This window comes from Rhinolophus ferrumequinum, chromosome 6 (genome assembly GCF_004115265.2).
Source record: "Rhinolophus ferrumequinum isolate MPI-CBG mRhiFer1 chromosome 6, mRhiFer1_v1.p, whole genome shotgun sequence".
Classification (NCBI taxonomy): domain Eukaryota; kingdom Metazoa; phylum Chordata; class Mammalia; order Chiroptera; family Rhinolophidae; genus Rhinolophus; species Rhinolophus ferrumequinum.
The window spans coordinates 62,636,700-62,661,452 of record NC_046289.1 but is presented as its reverse complement, the minus strand read 5'-3'; the positions used below and the strand labels follow the sequence as shown (position 1 = coordinate 62,661,452).

General features: G+C 34.1%; 1 protein-coding gene across 3 annotated transcripts in view; it reads right to left on the bottom strand.

Annotated features, from left to right (window-relative positions):
- The window catches only part of UBR1 (ubiquitin protein ligase E3 component n-recognin 1), a 103,097-nt gene that overhangs the window by 62,471 nt on the left and 15,873 nt on the right, over positions 1-24,753 (bottom strand). For all 3 annotated transcript variants that reach the window (XM_033106880.1, XM_033106878.1, XM_033106879.1), the window contains exons 4-12: positions 14,725-14,835; positions 10,675-10,805; positions 8,346-8,484; positions 7,309-7,371; positions 6,942-7,065; positions 6,534-6,641; positions 5,802-5,890; positions 4,198-4,296; positions 3,115-3,272 (exon numbers count right to left, since the gene is read on the bottom strand). In XM_033106880.1, coding sequence (XP_032962771.1) covers positions 3,115-3,272; positions 4,198-4,296; positions 5,802-5,890; positions 6,534-6,641; positions 6,942-7,065; positions 7,309-7,371; positions 8,346-8,484; positions 10,675-10,805; positions 14,725-14,835 — 1,022 coding nt within the window. The remainder of the gene's footprint in view (positions 1-3,114; positions 3,273-4,197; positions 4,297-5,801; positions 5,891-6,533; positions 6,642-6,941; positions 7,066-7,308; positions 7,372-8,345; positions 8,485-10,674; positions 10,806-14,724; positions 14,836-24,753) is intronic.

Genomic DNA, 24,753 nt, shown 5'->3' with positions numbered 1-24,753 from the left:
GCTACAAAAAGACAGTTCAACATAAAATAGAAACTTTTAACAATTGGAAGGGGCTACTCAAAACGGAATGCACTGCTTTGAGAGAATGAAAATTTCCCGAGGCAGATGTGAAAAGAGAGTTTGCTTGTACTAACAAACTTATTCCATGCTGAGCTACAGTCAGATAAATAGCATATGTGATTCAGATTACGGAGAGCAAAAATTCTGAAAGAATTCAGACTTTATTCTGGGAACAAAAGACATTAAGTATTTGTAGTTCTTTCTAACCGATTTAAAAGCCAGGTGTCAGGAAGAAGTGGTGAATGAGTAAGTATTATATATGGAAAAAGTAAAAACAAGATATGACTGCAAAATTTCCATAGTGAATGACTGAGAAAACGGCTCTCAATAATTATTTGTTAAATGAAGGGTCATATCTGATTGGTGTTTTAGGCTAGGTTTCAGAGGTTTTGTTGTTTACATTCTGCGAGGCTACATGATGTAGTAAAAGGTATGTGTTTTACAGATAAATAATGGTAGGTTCAAATTCAAGTTCTTCTACTTACTAGCTTTGTAACCCTAGGTAAGTAATTATAATCTACAAATAAAGATTATATCACAGACTTTATGAGAATGTTGCAAGAATAAAGTAAGGTGAAATAAGTAAAGCTCCTTAGCACATAGCAATTACTAATAAATAACATAGGACTCTTGTGAGAGTGAATTACATGAGAAGCCAAGCACAGCATCTGTTGAACAGGTGCTCAAAATATGTTAATTTTCCCTTGTCATTGTCATTAGAAATATCTCTATTCAGGTAAGAATGTAGGAGAGAATTCATACGCATCCCACCAAAATCTCTCGTTTTACCATATAGGTAAGTACCAGGTGTGATCACACAATACGGTAAATGTTCAAATAAAAAAAATTTATTACAGTAAAAGACACATTGCCATTAATACCCCACAGAAAACTCCCCATTTCGAACACACTTATCCCATCGTTCTTGCCACTTTCTGAAGCAGTTCTGGAAGTCCTCTGTCGTGTCTTTAGTTGCACTGCCATGGCTGCCTCGATATCCTGAATCATTTTGACTTTGGGGAAGAGCCAGAAGTCGTACAGTGCCAGATCTAGTGCCAGATCCGGTAAATAAGGTGGAGGAAGACACACCATAATATTTTTATTTGACAGAAATTGCCGTCTACCAGAAGCAATGTGTGACACAGAGCATTGTCATGATGGAGGATGATTTACTGCACACTTTAAAACACATCTTCTCTCAACCGTAGCTCACACTCAACTGCACCGAACAAGTTGAAACTTGTCACACTCTGTTACTAAAATTCAACACGCCGCTACCCATATTGAAGATCGCTGCCTTTCTATTGGATGGCACTCAGCAGCAGCATTCACCCACATGGAAAGGCTCCATGTCACACATTGCTTCTGGTACAGCAATTTCTGTCAAATAAAAACATTACAGTGTGTTCTCGTCTGCCGTATTCACTGGATCTGGCACCATGTGACTTCTGGCTCTTCCCCAAAGTCAAAATGACCATGAAAGGTAAGCGTTTTAAATTAATTCTGGACATCAAGGCAGCCACGATAGTGCAACTAAAGACACTCACGAAAGAGGACTTCCAGAACTGCTTCAGAGAGTGGCAAGAATGATGGGATGAGTGTGTTCGAAACAAAGGGGAGTTTTCTGCGGGGAGTTAATGGCAATTTATCTTTCACTGTAATAAAGTTTTTAAAATTTAAACATTCACCATATTTTTTGATCACACTGCATAACTAGGGATGTGCTGACTCTAAATTATTCACCATATAGTGAATAATAACTATAGTCAGAGATCCATAAATTAAAATAAAATAATGATGTGATTATGCATCACTTCTCTGGATATTAAAAAAAAACTCAGTTACAAGAATAATTCACAATAATGAGTGCCACAGTAAAGCGATTTTTTTCCTGTACAGCTAAAAAAATGATAAATACACTGATTTAACACTGATAATTTTAAGTACTGCCATTTGGAGTTTTGTTTATTTTTTGGTTTATTTGTTTTGCATAACATGTAATTTATGCATAATTTATGAATCACACTGGCTAAATGGTGACTCACTAAATGAATTCATCCACCATCTCTACTTGTACTGAAGATGTGGTAACAATTTGATGAATTTCAAAGATTTATATGTCATAATCAAATTTAGAATTTGTGGTATATGAAAAGGTTTGGACACATTTTCCTCAAATATCAAGGACCCAATGCATACTTCCAAAAATCTCCCAAAAGTATTTTTTAAATAGACTAAACTATTTCTAGGTTGGTTTGGAAGCCTATTTGTTTCCACCTCTCTATACCCTACATGGTCACTAGACGAAGTGGACAAAATTAAATTGATTTTTGCCCCCTAGGGACTAGAAATAAATATCATATATACCTTGGAGCTCTTTATTTTAAATAGCAAACTAAACGAAATATATTTTGCCTTAATATATTCTTAAAAGAATTTTTTAAAGTTTATATGATTTATTGAAGAGTTGATATCATAACCGTTATAATATTCACCATCTATTTCTAAAATAAATGGAAATTTATTTCCTTTTAGGTCCAACAATCCCAAATGTGATCTATCATGTGATTCCCACTTTAGTTTAAAATGAAAGTCTCCATTTCCTTCAGGCAGAAAAACATAAGACAACACTGATGAATATCAATAACTTGGTTATATGTATGAAAAAGAGACTTAAAAAGAAATTCACATCAACCAGATCATCTGAAACTACGCACAAAGAGACTATACAAGAGGAAAGCAACCAAAGTGCATGAGTAGAAGTGAGTGGAAGGCATAGTAATTATGATGGAGATTCATTTAGTAACCCCAAGAGACCCTAAGTTGCTGTGACAGGCCCCTCTCAGTGCCTTCTTCATTAACCTGGTTTTAACTCTATAAGAAGCTTTCATTTAAAACATTGACTGATGTGAGATAGTAACAGTTCTTTGTACTTCTTATCATTATAAAAAGAATCCTAGATAACCAAAAAGATCAGAGGTTTATTTATAAGACAGAACAAATAAGCACACTGCGTTTAATAGGTACCCTCACCTTTTGACTCAAACAACTTACTTTAGATCACATATTACAGCATATACTCTTCCCAGTTTGTCCTGGCTATAACCCTGGAAGTTGAACTTGTTGTTCCTATCCAAGTACTCAGGCAAAACTTCTAGCAGAGTTTCAGTAATGACAGAAATAACATTCTGCTCTTCAATAAGATGTCGAGCCTGCAGAATATTTCAAGAATATTATCTTTAGTATTAACTTATTATAGTATGGACTTAATATATATATTCATTCACTTGGTTGGTCAGTAAGTCATTTTTAATATGTTTACTGAGCGTCAAACACAGTCCTTAGTCTCACAGAACAGCAATTTCTGAGAAGTTATTTTCTAAAAGTAAAAATTCCCTACTCCTAGGTAACTAGAAAACACCTGTCTGCACAGACACCCCAAACCTATTATATAGGGTATCTATATAATGTTTACCATTGGTAAGCATATAATGAGCAAAAGTAGAACATTCACAGATACACTTCATGCCTTCTATCACATTATTGTATATTCTGGCACCTCCCCCTCACTCCCAGGCCGATGTCTCTTCCCCAGCCTTTTCTCTGGACTTTGAAACAGGAAAGGAGAAATAGTTAGCCAAACTGTCCAGAAGAAACAGGAAAAGTAGTAGTACAAAAAGGACGCGGAATCCTCCACTCTCCTCCCGGGCCTATGCAGCACTGTATCTCACACAAATGCTTGAAAGTCTACTCTCTTCCTGCTTTGTTTCATCTTAATCTTCCCCCCCCAACCCCCACCCCCACACAAAAACAGTAACTAAAGAAAAAAATAGCAAAAACATTATTTTGGTATCGCAAAGGCACTGCTCCTAAGTTACTCTAGAAACTGAAACCAGTTCTGGACTTCCCCTACAGACATCGGGACTTTAGGACAAAGGTAGTGCCATCACTCCACTCCACAGGTACCACGAATGGATTATTCACATGCAGATACCACTTAAATATTATTCAATTTTCCAAATGGAATTAACCCAACACAGTGATTCTGACATTGTTTTGACTTAACACGAAGCAAAATTCTTAAAAAGCAAAATAAGTTTTACTTAGAAAGATTGCAAAGAAATTATTCACACATACCAAAGTAGGAACAGTAAACATTTGAACAGAGAGTGCTGTTATAGAGATACTTCTGTCATGATCATCACTGATGTATTCTTTCTGCAGCTGTTTATAATACTGAAAGACATAATAAATAAGTGGGGAATCAATTATAAATAACGACTGAAAACTTTTAAAATCCCAGTTTTAACAGCTTGCAGCAAGTTTATTTCTATGCATAAGATGACAAGTATTATAATTCCTATTTCTTAAGTGGAGATAATATGGTCAACAAAAATACATTAGAAAGAGAATAATGAACAAAAGACCAAACATAAATTCAGCTACCCAATCTAGCAGAATCATAAGTGAGATTAAAAAAAGGCCAAAATGCACAAAACACACAAACACAGGTAAAAATCAGACGACTACAATGATGCAGTATATCCTTTCTCCAAACAGAATCTGGGGCACTCATTTGCAAATTCCATCACAACGGTATAGGGCAAGGGCTATATTCCAAGTATTTAAAAAGTGTTATGACCCAGAAAATCAACCAATCAGATTCAATCCAGGCTTAAACAGAATGGATGCTGGCTGCATTGACTTCTAATCTATAGTGGTGCATACCAGTTGAAAATCATCCCTGATATATTGGGAGAACAAAAATAATAATACATTCAGTCATGTATCAAGCACAGTGCTGGATCCTTCAACTACATATTTAATTTTATCCACTAGAATTCCTACAAAGTTTACGAGATAACCATGGTATACAAAAAATATTATCTTAGTAAGGAGAACTCATTTTGTATAAGAAAAAAATTTCATTTCAGATCACACATATGGTCCAATATTATGTCTCTAAAGAGTTTTAGAAGAATTGTGTTGACAACTTGAGTTGTTATCACCTTTCAAGAAACCAAGCATCTTACTTTTAACCACCTACTTCTAAAATCCGGGGAGTGCAGTTATCTTATGCCACAGTAGCATATGCCTTTAATAATCATTACTTCACTCTCTGCTTCCAATTCTATCCTGGGTCTTACCACTGTTCTGTCTTAAGTTTTACAGAACTGCCTGAAACTCAAAATCAGAGAAAACCAACAAATATTTATTGAATACATTGTATAAAGCAAAGTAGAAGATTCAAAGAAGTCCCTGTTCCGTATAATCTTGCAACCTACCTTGATAGACAAAAAATATATAACAATGTAAAGGATATACAATAGATCAACAACACAATAAGTTTTATCTTTATGTTTTGGCCTCAGTTAAGTACAATTCTTGCCCATCTAATTCCTGCCTCCCTTTAGCATTCACATATGTTCCTTTTCCCTGCTATGACTTTCAACCAGTCAATTCTACTCGTTATAATTTTACGAACAAGCAAATAATTAAAAAGGATGAATGGATGTGATGACTTCCTATTGCTCTGTCTAGGCAGATAGGTTATTTTCCACCTATCTCCTATTCCAGACTACTGTTTCCTACTACCAAATGTGAAAATAAAAGAACATTTGACAAAGAAATGAATCAAAATTAAGTTCTTGATTCAAAATTTTTCCTGTTGTTTCTATTACTTTATTTACAAAAACAGTTTTCTATTTGCTTATTAATATCTATTTATAAAGAACAATTACCTTGACAAATTCCATAGCAAAGAATTTTTTGTATTCCATCTCCATAAAAAAACTGCTGAAGATCAATTCGTGAAGGATCTTACGGGCACCTACAGATCATTTTCAGGGGAAATGGGGGGAGTATCACCAAGGCAAAAAAAAAAAAATTCCAGCTATTAGAAGTGGCAGAATATTATAAAAATATTTCACATGCTAGTAGATCTCAAGGACTCAAATATGAGTAGCATTTATTACATTAATATTTAACAGACTAAATGTAAAGTACATACATATCTGGCCTTTTCCCTCTATTTCTGTGCCCATCTCACTCACCACTGTATCTTATCATTCTATCTCTTCCAACCTTCCTCCATTCCTTTTCATTCTATTTCACTCAAAACTACTCTTACTCTACATCTTCTCTTCTCCACCCCTTTTAGCCTTTCTCTCACCTTTTACTTTTTGTTTTTTGTTTAGATTTTAAACATGGAAATTAGCATAGCTTTAATAATAACACTACTACATTAATATAAATCTCTCTCTCTCTCTCGACTGGCTCTGACTAAATTAAAAGGCATTATAATTAAAAGGCAATATCCCTGGGTTTTAACACAGAGGAATACATATTGATTGCCTAACCTTACTTCAAAGTATAATCAAGATGACTGATTTAATAAACCAAAGAGATTCCAGCTCCACTTTAAGGTCATACTCATCCTTTGCTTCATGGCAAGCAGCTTAAGATCCACCTACCTTTATAAAGCTTTGCATCCCAAAGCATTAACCTGCTTATGAGACAGGGATTCTCAGAGCCAGGTTCTTCTCTAAGGCATGCTTGGCAAAAGATCTGTCTAAAGTCACCTACAAAAAAAATAAGCCATATAATTTTTATTCTTATTTCTCCCAAAAGTATGTTTCCTATAAGAAAAACTTAAAATTAATCTTCCCAAACTTGATGTCAAAAATAATTCTGACATCATCAGAGAATCAAGAGCCAATAAAACATTATTTACAGTACTTGAACTCCTGAAATTAATCAAAATGTATAAACCAAAAAGAAGAAGAAATTTTATTTTATACTCAATGACATTTTAAAATTTGTGGCTATTTTTTAAAACACAGTATTTGATGAGAAATAACAAAAACAGGCCCTATGCTTACTTGAATAGCTCATAATTTTGTTCATCCAGGAGCCAAGACGCAAAGCAAATTTCTGATGAGCCATAACCTCAGAGTGTAATACTTCTACATGAAGGGGATGTTGAGAGACATTTTCCGAATGACTCTACAAATGAAAGGAATATTAAAAAAACAAAAACTGGTTTAAAATTCTTTGTTTTAACTAAGTAATCTATTCTTTAAACAGAGAAATCACATAACCCTTGCAGTTGTAAATCTCTGGGTCTAAATACCCCAATCCTATCTTTACTTAGGATGCTAAGCCACTTCAACAATATAGCTGTTCTACTTGGGCTCTTATAATGTACATTCTTCTTAAATTCTCTTTGTCCCTAATTCAGAAAATTACCTTTATATCTTCCTTTGCTTCCTGGCAAGCAGCAAAAACACCCGCTTTAACAGCCCGACGACCCTAATTATAGACAAACATGAGAATTAAGTAGTATAACGACAATCCCAATCAACAAGTAATATATAGCCCAAAGACCTAGTGAGCTCTTAATTATTTATCATTTGTCCACTGCCTAAATGTCAAAAGATGGACACTACCTGGAAGATAAACATAAATGTTTAACACCATTATGTAGCTTTGGAACTTTCAATACCACTAATAGAAAATTTCTGTATTTTAGGACTTGGGATTGCCTACTTGTCAAGAATTTCAGTTTCTTCCTTTTTGTAATGTACTCTGTTTCTATCTGATAATAATTACAGGTTTACTAAATGCTTGCTATACGTTTTAAATACTTCTCATAAATGAACTCAAAGCTCTTCAGCCATGTGTTCCATAACACACTTGAGATTCACTACTGACTTAAGAGTTATGGCCAGAATATTGTTTCCTCAAGCCCTAGAATCACAACACTGATTACTAATTACCAATGCCATGCCGCTTCTTCCACTATCTCACACTTCTCTCAAGGGCAGGATTAGGTTAAATATTCCTTCTATATACTTGAGGAACATGTTTTGCTTTGGATAGACATGAAATAAAAGCTGAGCTATAAATCAATAATATCCTAAAAAGTTTTAACAAGTAATGTTAAAACCTCAGAAATGATCAACTTTTCATAATTCATGCACTTATTCATTCATTCAATAATTCTAGAAACAGACTGAAGTTGAACTGACATTTTTAACTATTCTTTGCTAAAATCATTCAGTCACTTTCTAATTATTTAGAAGAAGAAAGTTATAGTTATCCTCAACTATAATACACACACAGAAAAATCAAATTTTAACCAATTTATATAGGATGTAAGGAAGAATTGAAGAAGATGGTTGTACCTAACGCAACACTAAGGCACTTGGCAAGGGCTCAGTCAACACCTGGCTTCCCGGAAGCTGATGTAAGACAGCACACTAATTCAAAGGAAGTTCACGAACCTCTTTGTCTATGGCAGTAGTGTGCAGCTGAGCCTCTGCAAGCTCACAGTCCAGAGCTCTCTGTAGACTGTATATGACATGGTCATATGAATGGTGTTCATCATTAAAAAGGACACAATAGTATCTTTCATTTTTCTCCCTGTTTAAAAATATATATATACATTCAGACACTGCAACAAATAAAGGAAAAAGTGAAAAATAGGCTAAAATAACATATGACATCTGTACTGAATTGGCACTGCATAGGTTTTTCCATGAGAAGGCATCACTGTAACACTGATAGACTATTTTTAGTACAGTGCCATGGAATTTTAAAAACCCTGATAAAAGTATTACCTTTTCCATGTTTTTCTCCCCAACTTTTAACATTAGTTGCAGATATAAATTACTATTTTCAGTTTAATGGCAGGATGTTTTTAATACCACTCTTAACTCTTGTTAATCTCCCATCTTGACAAAGGGAGACAGGCCTCGGACTCAAAACCTTCAAGCAGGCAATGATAAATAGTAAGCTTTTATTAACATTCAGTTTTTATTTATTTTTGTTTTACCTTATATTTCTGATTTTATAGTACATTTAAGTTTTTAAAAAGTGTATAGGGCCAGCCCAGTGGCTCAGGTGGTTGGAGTGCCAGTTCGATTCCCACATGGGTCAGTGAGCTGTGCCCTCTACAGCTAAGTTTGTGAACAATGGCTCTCCCTGGGGCTGTGCTGCCGTGAGCAGCCGGAGGTTTGCGTGTGCTGCCATGAGCAGCTGGTGGCCAGAGTGAGTGGCCGGCAACCATCGTGAGCTGCTGTGGGCTGCTGTGAGTGGCCAACCAACGAATGGCAACTGACTGCCTCAGCCGGGGGTAGGGGAAGAGCAAGGCTCATAATACCAGCAGGGGCCAGGGAGCTGTGTCCTACACAACTAGACTGAGAAACAATGGCTTGAACCAGAGTGGGGGGGAGGTGGAAGAAAGGGGGAAAAACAAGTGTATAGATTTAAAGTGCTAGCACTACCATTTGACTGAGGGACCTTATAGATGGGTAGCTTTTAAATTTGTTGAGATGACGTGTCTCTTCCATCTCTAAGACGAGTATAATATCTACCTTTGAGAGTGCTGTAAGGATCTCATAAAATATGTGAAAACAGCTGTCATGGGCTACACAGATTTAGATGTTATTATCAGTTTTAAACAGTTTACGATATGCTTTTACAATACACTCAATTATTGATCCTCATAACTCCAAGAGGCAGATTTTCTCAGCCTCTGTATAGCTTAGGATATGGAAGCTCAAAAAGACGCTCCAGGGTCACACTGCCAATAAGCAGTGAGAAGGACTAGAAGTCAGATGTGGGAACCTCAAGTCCAGTGCTGTCTCCATATGCGCACTCGAGCAAGTCTCCCTCTTCAGGCAGGCAGGTTGCTAACTAGTATTACGTTTACCAAAACAAAGTTTCTTAAATGGTTTAAATGACATTATCATGTATTTGAAATCAAAACCTTTGTGGACACAATCACTGATGATCTTTATTTCCCCAAGCAGTTTATGGCCCAGTAAGAGTCAAAAAAACAATGTATTAAGCAATCCATTTAATGCCTTTATAAACTGAAATTCTTAATTCTCTCCCCTCCTAAAATAAAACCAAAAACCCAGTAAACTCAAAGAAGAATGGTATTTAGATTTGTGATGCAATTTTGTGAACTTCTTAAGATTACACAGATAAAAAAATTCCCACAAGGCCCGAACTCTAGTATCAGGTGGAATTCCCTTTTGCATTTGTAAGTTAAGAGCAAATACTACTGTTACTGAAAGATTTATTTATGGCTATTAGGAGTTGCTAGTTTGGAACTTCAAAGTGTTAAATACCTACAACTGAAATAATTCTAGATACCATAGCACAGGCAAAGGACAATCTAGCCATTCCCGCCATCAAACTTTTTTGATCATAAAAACCTGGGCTAAAGTCACACTGTTCCAAAATCCCTACCTTTGTTCACAAACCTCTTGGGGAAACTGGAAGTTGGTCCAGGCCAGTATTGAACGGGCAATTTATTTCCCTGCTGGGATATGTGGCTGCTAGGCCCTTATAAGTCATTTAGAACAAGACCCCAAAAATGTTTTGTTTTTTTCCTTAAAAACTCTTCTTCTATTGGCTTAACTTCTGTATAGTGCCTGGCAGAGGATTTCATGAAAATGGACATTTTGGAAGTATTCCCAAGGGATAATTCTCTAGCAAATCTCATAATGATAATAAATTAAACAATAAATAACAAAAACATGTTTTCCAAAACTTATTTTACAATATAAATAACCAGTTCTACCTTTTGAAACATTTCCCTACCTTATCTGGAGCTCAGGAGGCAATTCTTTTTCCTCTTCCCATATAGTCATTTCTACAATGTATTTTATCAATGAAGGGAATATTTTCCTGGCTTGGGCAATTACTTCTTCATTCAATGGACAACGTAAATTCTGTAAAAAAGTAAAGAACATTGTATACAAATAAATGGATAAGGATGATAATGTTATTAATTTATAATTATTTTTAATGAATTCATTACACCATTCTCCAGGAATGAAACAAGTTGACCTCAAGAGGGTTGCTATTCATGTTAGTTTAGTTTTACTCCTTGTGGCCAAGTGGGTGCTACAGATAACAGAAAGGAAAGGAGGCAGAACCATGGGCCCCCCCCTTTTAGTGATGCTCGCCCTATGAATGTTCCCTGCCTTTCTGAGTAGCCTAATAGTGATAATATCAGAGAACTATTGGTTATCCCTTATAGCTTTCAAAAATCTTCTCATAATTTATTTCAACTGATCTTCAAAGCCTGTAAAAAAGGCAGAGAATTAATAACATTTAAAGGATCAAGGAACCTATCCAAGGTCAAAGTGCCTATAAATAGAAGCAAGACTAAAACTTGGGTATTTTGATTCCCATAAAAACAGTTCTTTTCATTACAGAACACAACCTTCTTAATAAAAGACTTGTTTAAACCAATCAGCTAAAAAAAAAATACACCCGAATGCTCTATATCATAAGCCATTACAGAAATGGAGATCAAAACCTCTTCACACCTGCTAGGGTGACTATACTGAAAAAAGCAGACAATAACAAGTATTGGCCAAGATATGGAGAAATCTGAACCCTTATACACTGCTGGTGGATGTATAAAATGTGCAGCTAATTTGGAAAACAGTCTAACAGATGCTCAAAATATTAAGCATAGTTACCATATGACCCCGCCATTCCACTCCTAGGTATCTATCCAAGAGAAAAGCATATGTCCACACAAAAACTTATACACAAATGTTCATAGCAGCATTATTCATAATAGCCCCAAAGTGGAAACAACCCAAATGTCCATCAACTGATACATGGATAAATAAAATGTGGTGTATATCTATACAATGGAATGTTATTTGGCTATGGAAAGGAATGAAGTACATGCTACAAAATGGATGAACCCTGAAAACATTATTATGTGAGGTGAAAGAATCCAATCACAAAAGACCATGTATTGTATGATCTCATTTACATAAAATGTCCAGAATAGGCAAATCTATAGAAACGGAAATTAGATTAGTGGTTGCCTAAGGCTGGGGAGTTTGGAAGAAATGAAGAGTGACTACAAATGGATATAGGGTTTCTTTGGGGGTGATGAAAATGTTCTAATTGATTGTGGTGATAGTTGTACAACTCTGTGAATACACTGAAAAAGCACTGAATTGTACACTTTAAATGGATGAATTTTTTATATGGTACACAAGTTGTATCTCAGTAAGCTGTCTAAACAAAGGAGTTAACAGGAAAAAATACACAGTAGCTCTTCAAGACAAAAAAAATCCAGTAGAAACTCAGTATAAATTTGTGGGACACCTTGTCAGTGTTGTTGAAGAATTGAATTAATTTCTTGGTGGTGTTGGAAAAAAACACAATGGGCTGCCATATTAATAATAATAACTCTTCTGATCCAGAAACATGAGATGTTTTTCTATTTATTTAGATCTTCCTTAACTTCTTTCAACAATATTTTAGTTTCCAGAATATAAATTTTATACTTTTGTTAAATTTATTCCTAAATAATTTATTTTCTTGCACTATAGTAAATAGAATTTCTTCCTTAATTTCATCTTCAGATTGTTCATTACAATGTACAGAAATACAAGTAATTTTTGAATAATTATTTTGTATCCTATAATCTTGCTGAAATTGTTTATTAGTTCTAATAATATGTTAGTGGACTCCTTAGGATTTTCTATATACAAAATCATGTCATTTGCAAATGGAGCTAGTTTTACTTCTTTTCCAATCTGGATACCTTTTATTTCTTTTTCTTGCCTAACTGCCCTGACTAGAACCCTCCAGTACGATACTGAATAGATGTGGCAAGAGCATAATCTTTGTCTTATTCCTGATCTTAAGGGAAAAGTGTCCAGTATAATTATACCTATGAGTTTTTCATAGATGCCCTCTATCAGGTTAAGGAAGTTCCCTTCTATTATAAATTTGTTAAGTCTTTTTATTATGAAAGTGTGAATTTAGTTAAATGCTCTTGCTGCATCTATTGTGATGATCACACAGGTTTTTTAAAGTTCTATTTATATGTTGTATTACATTAACTGATTTTCAGATGTTAAACTATGTACTTCATTTTACATCGTATGAACTCATTATGCCACATCACCCCACTATTAGTAATAATGCTAGTATTAATGATTGGTTTCAGGTAATGACAGTATGATACCTCCACTGTAAAGTTTCGGGGTTTTTTTCCCCTTATGACTAAAGTAATCTATGAGATGACAATTTAGAACCATGTGAATATTGTTCCTATCAACTCAACTCTTAATGGTTTTACCATCCATTAATGATCCTTGTCTAAATCACGTATTTCCTTAGGGTTTGCAAAACGTTGATTTTTCTAATTCTATTATCCCTTCTCTATTAGCTAGCATTCATCTAGAAAGAAGAGCTTTACCTCTGGAACTGGAAAGACTTGTTCATCATGAAACACAATTCCTACTGAAAAGACAGACTAAATGCTTAGTTTATTCCCTTTCATTACCAATTTTTAGAATAAAGAATTGATATAATAACCACAATATAATGGCAACAAACTTCATTTATTTACCATGTTTCCCCGAAAATAAGACCTAGCTGGACAATCAGCTCTAATGCATCTTTTGGAGCAAAAATTAATATAAGACCCGGTCTTATTTTACCATAAGACCGGGTCTTATAATATAATATGATGTTATGATATGATATGATAAAATATAACATAATATAATACTGGGTCTTATATTAATTTTTTATCCAAAAGATGCATTAGAGTTGATGGTCCGGCTAGGTCTTATTTTCAGGGAAACATGGTAGGTCCTTCTGACACAAACCCATCTTTATAAGCTTACCTGTTCCCTGACTCAGATCTGGAATCTGGCATTTTTATGATAATCCCTGATTTCTTTTAGTGGGGAATGCTACTTAAGAAATCAAAATCTGGGCCCTAGGGGTGTTCACTGCTATAGGCTCTCTGGAACAGTTTAAAGACTCTCTATTCCTTGAAGTTTTTTAAAAGAATTCCTCTGTGAAACTATTGAACATGGCATTTTTTAGGAAGTACTTTCTTGTGATAATTTTCTGAATTTCTTCAATGGTTACTGATTGTTCAAGTTTTCTGTCTTTTGAATAAACTGTATGGTACTTCATACTGTTTGATAAAAGAATCTATTTTTAAATGTATTTGCACAAAGTTATATAAAGAGTCTTTTATAATCCTTTAATTCCTTCTGTATGTATGCTTATTTCTCCATTCTCCCAATTATCTATTAGGTAGGTGCAAAAGTAATTGCGGTTTTTCCAATTATTTTTAACCTTTTAAACCGCAATTACTTTTGCATCAACCTAATATATTGGGGCTTGCTTACTATTTTTTCTTCATTAGGATGTACAGTGGATAATCAATTTGTTGCCTTTTTTTTTAAGAAAAGCAATTATTAAATTTATGTGTCAATTCTAATGTTTTCCAATTTATTACATTCTGCTTCTATCAATAATCACTATCATTTGCTCTTTTAGGCATATATATATATATATATATATATATATATATATATATATATTACTCTTCTCAAATGGACTGTTTAACAAAAAGTATTCTGAGTTCATCTTTTCATTGTGAATTCATTCCTCCTTTAGAGAAATAAAGAACATTATTATCAAATCCTTAACTTCTATAGATTGTAATAAAAGTACTTACATTTAAACATTAGAACATAAAAATCAGGATTCTTGATGGAATTCAGTATAACCCATACACATAACATTTATTTCTATCTAATTTCATCAAGCTTAAAATAGTTAGCAATTTTTAAAAACTAATATTCTTACCTCTTTTGTAGTCCCTGCTCTTCCAGGTTCGTGATTTAAACAAAAAGGGCCAGTTTTCCATGCCTCTGTGTCTCCACAGTCACAAAATCCTCCTCCAGTAGAAGTATGCATCTAATAAATAATAAATGAGTTTGGCTTAATTTCAAAACATATTAGAAAGCAAGGAAGAATGATAATGATGACTCGAACAGTAAACGCTCCCCAATACTTCAATATTAATTGCCTTTAATGTAACAGAAACTGCACATATCAAAAACTATTTTGGTTAGTTAACAAAACAAAAATGCTTAATAGTTAATCACAACAAAAATGGACTTTCAAAATTGATAAAATTTTGAAACTCTCATTTTTAAATAATAGCTTTAAAATTTTTGTACAAATGGAGACCAATAAATTATGAAATGTACAAAAAATATTCTATGCAATACCCAGAATGCCTGAGTAATGAGATTTTCTGATTAAACAGACTTTTAAAAATCATTACAATTATGTAGTACTTAAGAAATGTATAAAATATTTTCATCTATTTGACACTCTACAACAATAAAAACTATTTACAACATTTTTCCTTTGAGGGTTCTTGCAAAAAAAAAAAAGAAAAAAAGATCTAAGATATACTAATTGAGGTGGAAAATGACAATGGCCTGATTTTGAATCTTCTGCAAAACTTCCCCATCCAAAACATAAAACGAACGAGAAAAGCAATAAAGCCACACAATGATCCAAGTTTGCAGCATTACTAGGAAACAATAAATACCACAACCTTCAAATGACTTCTGTCAGAGTTCCCACTGCAATCCACTATCAATTAAAGTCTGTGGATGCAGACAACTAGAGAAGGAAGCTTAAGAGAATCCATGAAAGAGAGCAGATGGGTTCAGAAGGCTTCAGTGAAGCAGAGACAAAATTACACCCAAAAAGAGAAAGCCAAATGCCAAGGGAGAAATACTGAACACAGGTTGGGACTTGATGGTTCACAGGGAAAGAGATCAAAAGTAAGCAGGGCCAGAAGTGGCAACCTCAGAGAAGCACTGCTTTTGAAAAAAAATATTTTATACATTTTAAAAGGTGACAAGCCCTCAAAGATGTGGTAGTAAATGAAAAAGGAGGAAGGGACAAGTAAGGATTCTATAGAAATGAGAAAAACAACACATGCCAAACCCTCCCCTCATCGCACCACAACCACTTCCAGCTATTAAAAAATTTCACAGAAGAGGGCAAAACTGACAGAAGACGGGCATATGTGAACCCTGTCCATGAAATGAAAAAGAATAGAAAAAATAGACCATATCTATACAAAACCATTATCAAAAAAGGCAAAATACGCAAATAAGAGCCAAAACCCAATCATGAAGCTAAAGGAAACATAATGCTCCAAACAAAATTACGTATCTTCAAATAAGCATTTGCAGATATAATAACTCTTAATCAGATTAAAACACCTTTAATCAGAAATACAGAAACTAAGAATAGAATTGGACAAAAATAACCAGGTTAAGTAAAATGAGATTTGATTGAACTCAGGGAAAATATCAGAAAACAAGAAAATCATATCAGAAATTCTAAATGACAAGGTATCCAAGATAATAGACTTAAATGAAAAGTTAATAAATAGCATTGAAACAAAGCAGGAAAACAATCAAGAGATGAAGTAAAGAAATACAAAGTCAGAGGAAACGTGGTTGAAATAGAAGATAGGAATAAGACAGGCAACATAATTACAACTAGAGTCACAAAACAAAACAACACAAAAAACCCAATGGAACAGAGCTCATATTTAAAACTGCAATCTAATCAAACTTGCCGTAAAAAAAGAACTAAATATATAGACTAAAAGGGCCCAGGAGTAACTCAGAAAAAAACTCACCCAGTATGATCAACTCGGAAATATATCCTACTAACACTATTAGACTTCAAAGATAAAAGTCCTGAGGCCTTCCTTCAGGCAAAAAGAGGAAATGAAACATAACAGCAAGAAAATCAGACTGACATCAGACTTCTCAATCACAACATGTGAAACAAGACAACAGCAGAGCAGGGTTTTCAAAGGAAGAAAATGCAAATCAAGGATATTATCTCCAGCCAAGCTATAAAAAATACAATTCTGAACATGTCATAACTTAGGGAACAATGTATACATGCGTCCTTCCTAAGGAATCTACTTGAGCAGAGATCAGCAAACTTTCTGTATAAAGGAACAGATAGTAAATATTTTAGGCTTTACAGGTCATAAATATCTGTTGAATTGCTCAATTCTGTTGTAGTGCAGAAGCAGCCATAGACAATAAATAAATGAATATGCATGGCTATGTTCCAATAAAACTTTATTTATGGGCAAGAAATTTTTTAATTTCATATAATTTTCACGTATCATTAAAATATTATTTTTCTTATCTTTTATTCCAACTATCTAAAAATGTAAAATCCATGCTTAGCTTGTAGGACATACAAAACAGGCAGTGAGCCCGATTTGACCCACAAACTGCAGTTTACCGACCCCCAGAGGATAAGCATCTGACAGAGGTGAGACGGGAAACTTCAGAACATGGACAGCTGGTGAACATTTTGTATATTTAATTGTGGAGTAAATCCAGGGTGAGGACATGACTAGAAGAATGTGAACATTATATGATCTGATAATCAAAAAGACTATAACTGAAAAATGAGAGGAGGGAAAGAGAAAGTAATATAAGATCATCAACTATTACATAGATAACAGGAGAGTCAAAGATACCATTTACAACTGACAGACTAGATAATAAAAATAAAGTAAGGAGATACAAAGAAACTAAGGGCACTATAAAAAATTATTAATTCAGAGGTAACCACTAGAAAAGTACCAAAAGAAATTAGAATATACAAATCAATTTTTCTTCCTTCATATATGTATGTATCATATATACATATGTGTATGTATATATATATATATTAAACTGAAGCATGCTAGACTCATCCATAATTACTAAAAATATAGCTGTATCAAAAGAAAGTAAAAGCATGAATTAGAACAGGGAATGCCATGGAAACAAGGTAAAAAATCCAGAAGCACACACACACAAAAAATATCTGGTATATTTAAAAACATATAAATTTTAAATATTGGTAAGATAAATAATAGCATCAATCAAGTTAAAAAGGCAGAAAACAGATGTTATAAAGTCAAACATACACTTAACTTATCGTCTAGCTATCCTACTCTTAGGTTACCCAGGAGAAATGAAACATGCCTATACAAAGAATTGTATTTCAATGCTTACAGCAGCTTTATTTAAAAGCTAGAAACAACCCAAATGTTCAATCATCTGATGGATAATAAATTATAGCATAACCATACAATAGCATACTACTCAGCAATAAAAAGGAACAAACTGCTGACACGTGAGAGGATCTCAAAGGCATTAGACTAAGTGAAAAAAGCCAGACAGGAAACACTGCATACTATATAATTCATTTATATGCCATTATGAAAAGGCAAAACAAACTACAGGGACAGAGAACAGATCAGCGATTGCTAGGAGCTGGGGGTCAGGGGGCAAGAGACTGACAGCAAAGAGCACTAGAGAACTTTTAGGGATGATGTAAATATTTTATAGTTTTATATCTTGATTGTGGTAGTCGTTACTGCACTATGTATGTTTGAGAAACCTCAAGAAACTGTACACATAAAAGGGTAGGTTTTGTTGTATATAAATTATATCTCAATAAATCTGACTTAAAAATAAAAATTCTTAAAAGACAGGCATACTAAGAGAAAAATATTTACAAAGTATATAACATTGTAGTAAGACAATAGAAAAACAAGTAAAGGATAGAAACAGGCATTACACAGAAGAAATTAAACATACAATTAAAATATAAAAAGCTAATGCTAGTAATAATAGAAATGCAAATTAAAATAAGATTATTTTATAATGTAAAATCTATTTGACTAAGACACTGACAAAAAGTAAAAATACTGATTAAATAAAGTTTGTGGACAGGTATGGAGAAAGAACATTCTCATATCCTTTCAATGGGAATGTAAATTGGCACGGCAATTCAAGAACAACATGTGGCAAAAATCTATCAAAATTTTAAATACACATTCTATTCAATCCAGAAAATCTACCTCTAAGACTCTCAGGCATTCTTGAATATTTACACTGGTTAAAACAAAGATATGTATATATTTCAACATTTGTTGATCTATAATTGTCTAGAAAAAGGGGATGAGTTAAATATAATGATATATTCCCACAAAGGAATATATGCAACAATTAAATAAGGCAAGAGAGTTACTACATGAATCAACAAAGAATTATCCCTATGATATACTGTTAAGTTAAAAACAAGTCGCACAAAATATACCGCAGGACTCCATTTATACACACACACACCCTCTTCTAAACATATTTGTGTGTGCATGTTTGTAAATACCTAAAGAAAGTTATACGAATGTACACTAAAGTGTGTTTAGTTAACAAAGAAAGTACAATGAGGCAGAGAGGCAACTATAATTTTTATTCGGCTATTATTTGAATTTTGTAAAAGGTAAGTTTTATTATATTGCTTAGCCAAATAAACATTTTTAACGCTGTTGTATTTCAAAGACCACATATGTATATAAATTCTCATCATGTAAGATTATAGCAGGCCGGTGTAAAAATAGACCTGGATAGCTATTTTTATAATTAAATCTTAGATATCAGCTCGGCCTTTGACTTAGCCCTTTTGATCCTAACACTTCAACAAACATTTGTTGAAAGCCTTTATGTCCCAGGTACTATGATAGACATAGGAGGCATAAAATATGAGCCGTGGACCTGTCCTGGAGAGCTTACAGTCAGATAGGGATGAAGGACACATAAATATAAATATATCATTGCAATTTAGTAAATGAAGATACATACACAAGAAAGAAGACTGTTAGTGGGCTTTGTTTTCTTCTCCAGATTTATTCTAATTGACTCTAGAATGTGTTCAATAAGAGTATCAAGGTTACAAGCCAGACTAGTATTAGCTTCCAAGATACAAGAAGATCCTAATTAGGTGAACTCAGCCACTATTTTGGTTCTATTTGATCAAAGTTATATTATTCTGATCTTGGCTTCTTAGAATTTACTCTATTCATCAAATCAAAGACCTTGATCCTATTATCCAGGAAGATGGCAAAGTTAAGTCGCAATGCAAGGGTATTCCATATTCACCACCAAAACAAGCAAAGACAAACAACATTAAGAACAATCCAAAAAATCCATTTCAATGGTGATGGAAAATTATTTTAAAAGTCAGGTTCAATTGAAAGGTTTCAGTTAACGTCTGTTAAAAGGTTTCAGCAGATTCTGCAGGTTTCTCCACTGCTGGTGGTAGTAATTTGATACAATTTTTTCTTAAAGCAATGTGGCAAAATGCACTAACAACCTTTAAAAAGTACATTTTAAAAAATTAATTGACTTGGTTTTTTCAGAGAAGTTTGTTTAAAGAAAAATTGAGCAGAAAATACCAAGTTCATTTACCAGTATAACCTTTCTTCCCTCCACCCTACAGCGTTTCCCATATTATCAACATCTTACATTAGTGTGGTACATTTGTTACAATTGAGGAGTCAATGTTGATACATTTTTATTAGTGGTACATTTGTTACAACTGAGGAGTCAATGTTGATACATTTTTGTTAGTGGTACATTTGTTACAACTGAGGAGTCAATGTTGATACATTTGTATTAGTGGTACATTTGTTACAATTGAGAAGTCAATGTTGATACATTATTATTAACTAAAGTACATCATTTGCATCCAAGTTCTCTTTGTATTGTACATCTTGGGGTTTTAACAAATGTATTATGATATCTACACACCACTACAGGATAGTTTCACTGCCCTGAAAGTCCTGTGTGCTCCACCTATTCACTGCCCCACCCACACACTTTCCTCCAGCCCCTGGCAACCACTGATCTTACTGCTCCCATAGCGTTGCCTTTTCCCGAATGTCATAGAACTGAAATAAGAGTATAAAGCCTTTTCACAATGGCTTCTTTCACTTTGCAGTATGTATGTAAGGTTCCGCTGTGTCTTTTTGTGGTTTGGTAGCTCATTTCTTTTTATTGCTGAATATTATTCCATTGCATTGGTATACCAAAGTTTATCCATTCACCTATCGATGGACATCACAGCTGCTTCTAAGTTTTGGCAAATATGAATGAAGTTGCTATAAACATTCTCATGCAGTTTTTTATATGGACATAAGTTTTCAGTTCACTTAGGTAAATACCAAGGAGCACGACTGCTGGATTTTATGTTTACAGTATGCTTATTTCTGGAAGAAACTGCCAACCTGTCTTCCAAAGTGGCTGGACCATTTTGCATTCCCAGCAGCAGTAAATAAGAGTTCCTGCTGCTCCACATCCTCAGCAGCATTTGGTGCTGTCAGTGTTTTGGATTCTGGCCATTCTAATAAGTGTGTAGTGGTACCTCATTTTAATTTGAAACTCCCTAATGAAATATAATGATGAGCATCTTTTCAAGTACTTATTGGCCATTTATATATCTTCCTGGTGAAGTGCCAGTTTTAGATCTTTTGCCCATACTCATTTTCTTATTGTTGAGTTTTAAGAGTTCCTTATGTGTATTTTGGATACCAGTCTTTTATAAGATACATATTTCACAAAAGAATTTCACCCAGTCTATGGCATATCTTTCTATCTCTCAAAGGTCTGTGTTTTTAAATCCAGAATTCCACTTCTGAGAACCTTATCCTGAGGAAATAATTCTACATATGAAAAAGTGATTTACACATAAAGATGCTTATAGCAACACTTCTTACCGTTAAAAACAAAAACAAAAAACAAAAAAACCCCTGAAACCCAAATAAATTCCCCAATAATAGGTAAACAGTTAAAATAAATTATGGTTACATATTATATACTCAATATGTTATAAAAGAAACATTAAAAATTGAATGCATAATTTTATATCTTGCTTTTTCCAATTAAAAGTGTAACGAGCATTTTTTCTTTCTTTTACAACTCTATGAACTTCATTTGAAAACTTCATTTTTTCTGATTAGAGGATATGGTTGTATGAATATACTGCTTTTGTAATTCACTTTTCTCACTTAACAACATAAAAGAAACATTTATCTATGTTAAAAATAATCTTACCTTTGTGGTATAAATTGAAGACAGGGAGTGATACCTCCAGCCTTGTTTTTTGTCAGGATGGCTTTGGCTATTCGGGGTCTTTTGTGATTCCATACAAATCTGATGATTTTTGGTTCTATTTCTTTTTAAAAATGCCATTGGTATTTTGATGGGGATTGCATTAAATCTGTATATTGCTTTGGGTAGTATGTACATTTTAACTATGCTGATTCTTCCAATCCATGAACACGGAATATCTTTCCATTTCTTTGTGTCTTCTTCAATTTCTTTTAATAATGTCTTACAGTTTTCAGTGTATAGGTCCTTCACATCCTCTGTTAAGTTTATTCCTAGGTATGTCATTCTTTTTGTTGCAATTGCAAAAGGAATTTTTTTTTTCATTTTTTTTTCTGAAATTTCATTGTTAGTATATAGGAAAGCAATGCCAAGACATGAAAGCAACCACAGTGTCCTTCGATAGATGATTGGATAAAGATGTGGTACATAGTATATACAATGGAATGTTACTCAGCCATAAATAAAGATGAAATATTGCCATTTGTGACAACATGGATAGATCTTGAGATTATCATGCTAAGCAAGGTAAGTCAGACAGAAAAAAAATCAAGAACCATATGACTTCACTCATATGTGGGATATAAAACTGAAAACAACAAATGAATAAGACAAATAAACAAACAAAAACTCATAGGTATAGACAACAGTTCAGAGGTTACCAAACGGTAAGGGGGGAAGAGGGTAGAGAAGAGTAAAGGGGGTCAAATATACGGTGATGGAAGGAGAACTGACTCTGGGTGGTGAGCACACAATGTCATACACAGATGATGTGTTAGAGAATTGTACACTTGAAACCTACATAATTTTACTAAACAATGTCACCACAATAAATTTAATTTTAAAAAACCTTGCCTTTAACAGTGGGTATTTTGTTTATTTTGAAGAGAAAAATGCAGAGGTTTACTGTAGGTCGCTTTTTAAGGTAGTACTGTACTATGGGTTTTCATATTTACCTTTTTGCTTGTGTGAGAACATTAAAGTTCTACTCTCTTTGCAAATTTAAATTATGTAATATGTACAGTGTTATCAACTATAATCACCATTTTGTACATTAGATCCTCAGACCTTATTTATGCTATTGTAGGCTTTCTTTTAATAAGGGGCAAACCACTGAAAAGCTGGAGATCATGAAGAAAGGTCACCAGCAGAACACACAACTCACAATTTTGTCTTGCTTATTTTCTTGTTCGCAAAAATCATTTTGGGCTATTCTGTCACTAAAAGTTTAATTGGTCCTTTGTTCACATACTATCTGATTGTGGGTCTGCCTGATCATTAGTCTTTACATTTTTCTACCCCTTCTCTGGAGCAACACATATCCCTTATCTCCTCCAACCTTTTTTTTCTTAATGGTTTCATTTTTTTTCTTTTATGAACTGTTTTACTATACAAAAGAATACAAACAATGTATAGGTAAGTTATAAAATGTAACAATGAAAGGAATACTCATGAACCCAGCATCCAACCCAAGAGAATACGTACTAATATTGCTGAGGCTCCCTGAGTGATCATCCAGAGTTCCATCCTTTCACCTGCCCTAAAGGTTACTACTCACCTGAATTGTGTTTATTAGTCATTCTGTCGCTTTTCTTTAAAAATTTCCCCACACTACAGGTATTCCAGAAAGATTCTATTAATGAATTCTTCCACCAAAAATGTTCTTTTCTAACTTCACACTCACTTTTGATGGGTAGTATTTTTTTTTTAATTCTATTGGGGAATATTGGGAAACAGTGTGTTTCTCCAGGGCCCATCAGCTCCATGTAATTGTTCTTCAGTCTAGTTGTGGAGGGCACAGCTTGGCTCCAAGTCCAGTTGCTGTTTTCAATCTTTCAGTTGCAGGGGGTGCAGCCCACCATCTCATGAGGGAATTGAACAAGCAATCTTGTTGTGTTGAGAGCTCACGCTCTAACCAACTGAGCCATCCGGCCACCCTCCGGAAGCTCAGCAGCAGCTCATTGTCTTCAATCTAGTTGTGTAGGGTGCAGCTCACTGGCCCATGCGGGACTCGAACCAGCAACCCTGTTGTTCAGAGCTTGCGCTCTAACCAACTGAGCCATCCAGCTGCCCTGGGTAGTATTTTTTTAAGCTTGTAAACATAATTTATTAGTCATACACTAGGCCATCTTTCTGATGTCTCAAAGATTCCTGAATAAGCTATGTAAGCACCAAGAAGAGCTCTGCAAAAACCCAAAGATGGTAAACCTAAGGGTGCTCCACAAAAGAGTGCTTTGTGATGGCGATGTAGACTGGCAACCTTTAAAGATGTGAAGGTAGTTTAATGAAGAGGTTCCCAAAAATTAACAGACAAGTTTTTACCAGTCCACAGAAACATCAGAAAAGCAAGGAATGTAGTGAGCTCTTTCACAGAAGTACAGGTATGCAGTTTAAAGGACTGCTCTTTATTCTGAGATTGTCTTACTTTCTTGGAATTAAAATTTCTCTTACTTTATAAACTGATGAGAGATGGCAGGTATTTTTTGGTTGCTGTCATATGCCCTTTTAAAAATTAAAATCAAACTTACTTGGCCAAATAAAAATTTGAAATTCCTAAGTTTTCTGAAATGTTCTGGCCCACAAAATCCCAAAGCTTGGGAAGCATTGGCTTAGGAGTTTTTAAATCTGAGGTACTGGAAAACTCTGGTCTTGAGCCTTCAGCATCTCTCCCCACTAGTCTCCCAGAGTAAAAATGAGAAGAAATTAACAATTTCCTCCTGTCTCTACTTCTGGCATTCTTTCTTGAATTCTCCAGCATAAGAAAAACTATAATTAATGGAGATGATTGGGAAATATGGAATATAACCAAAGATCAAATTTGTAAATTCCATCAGTG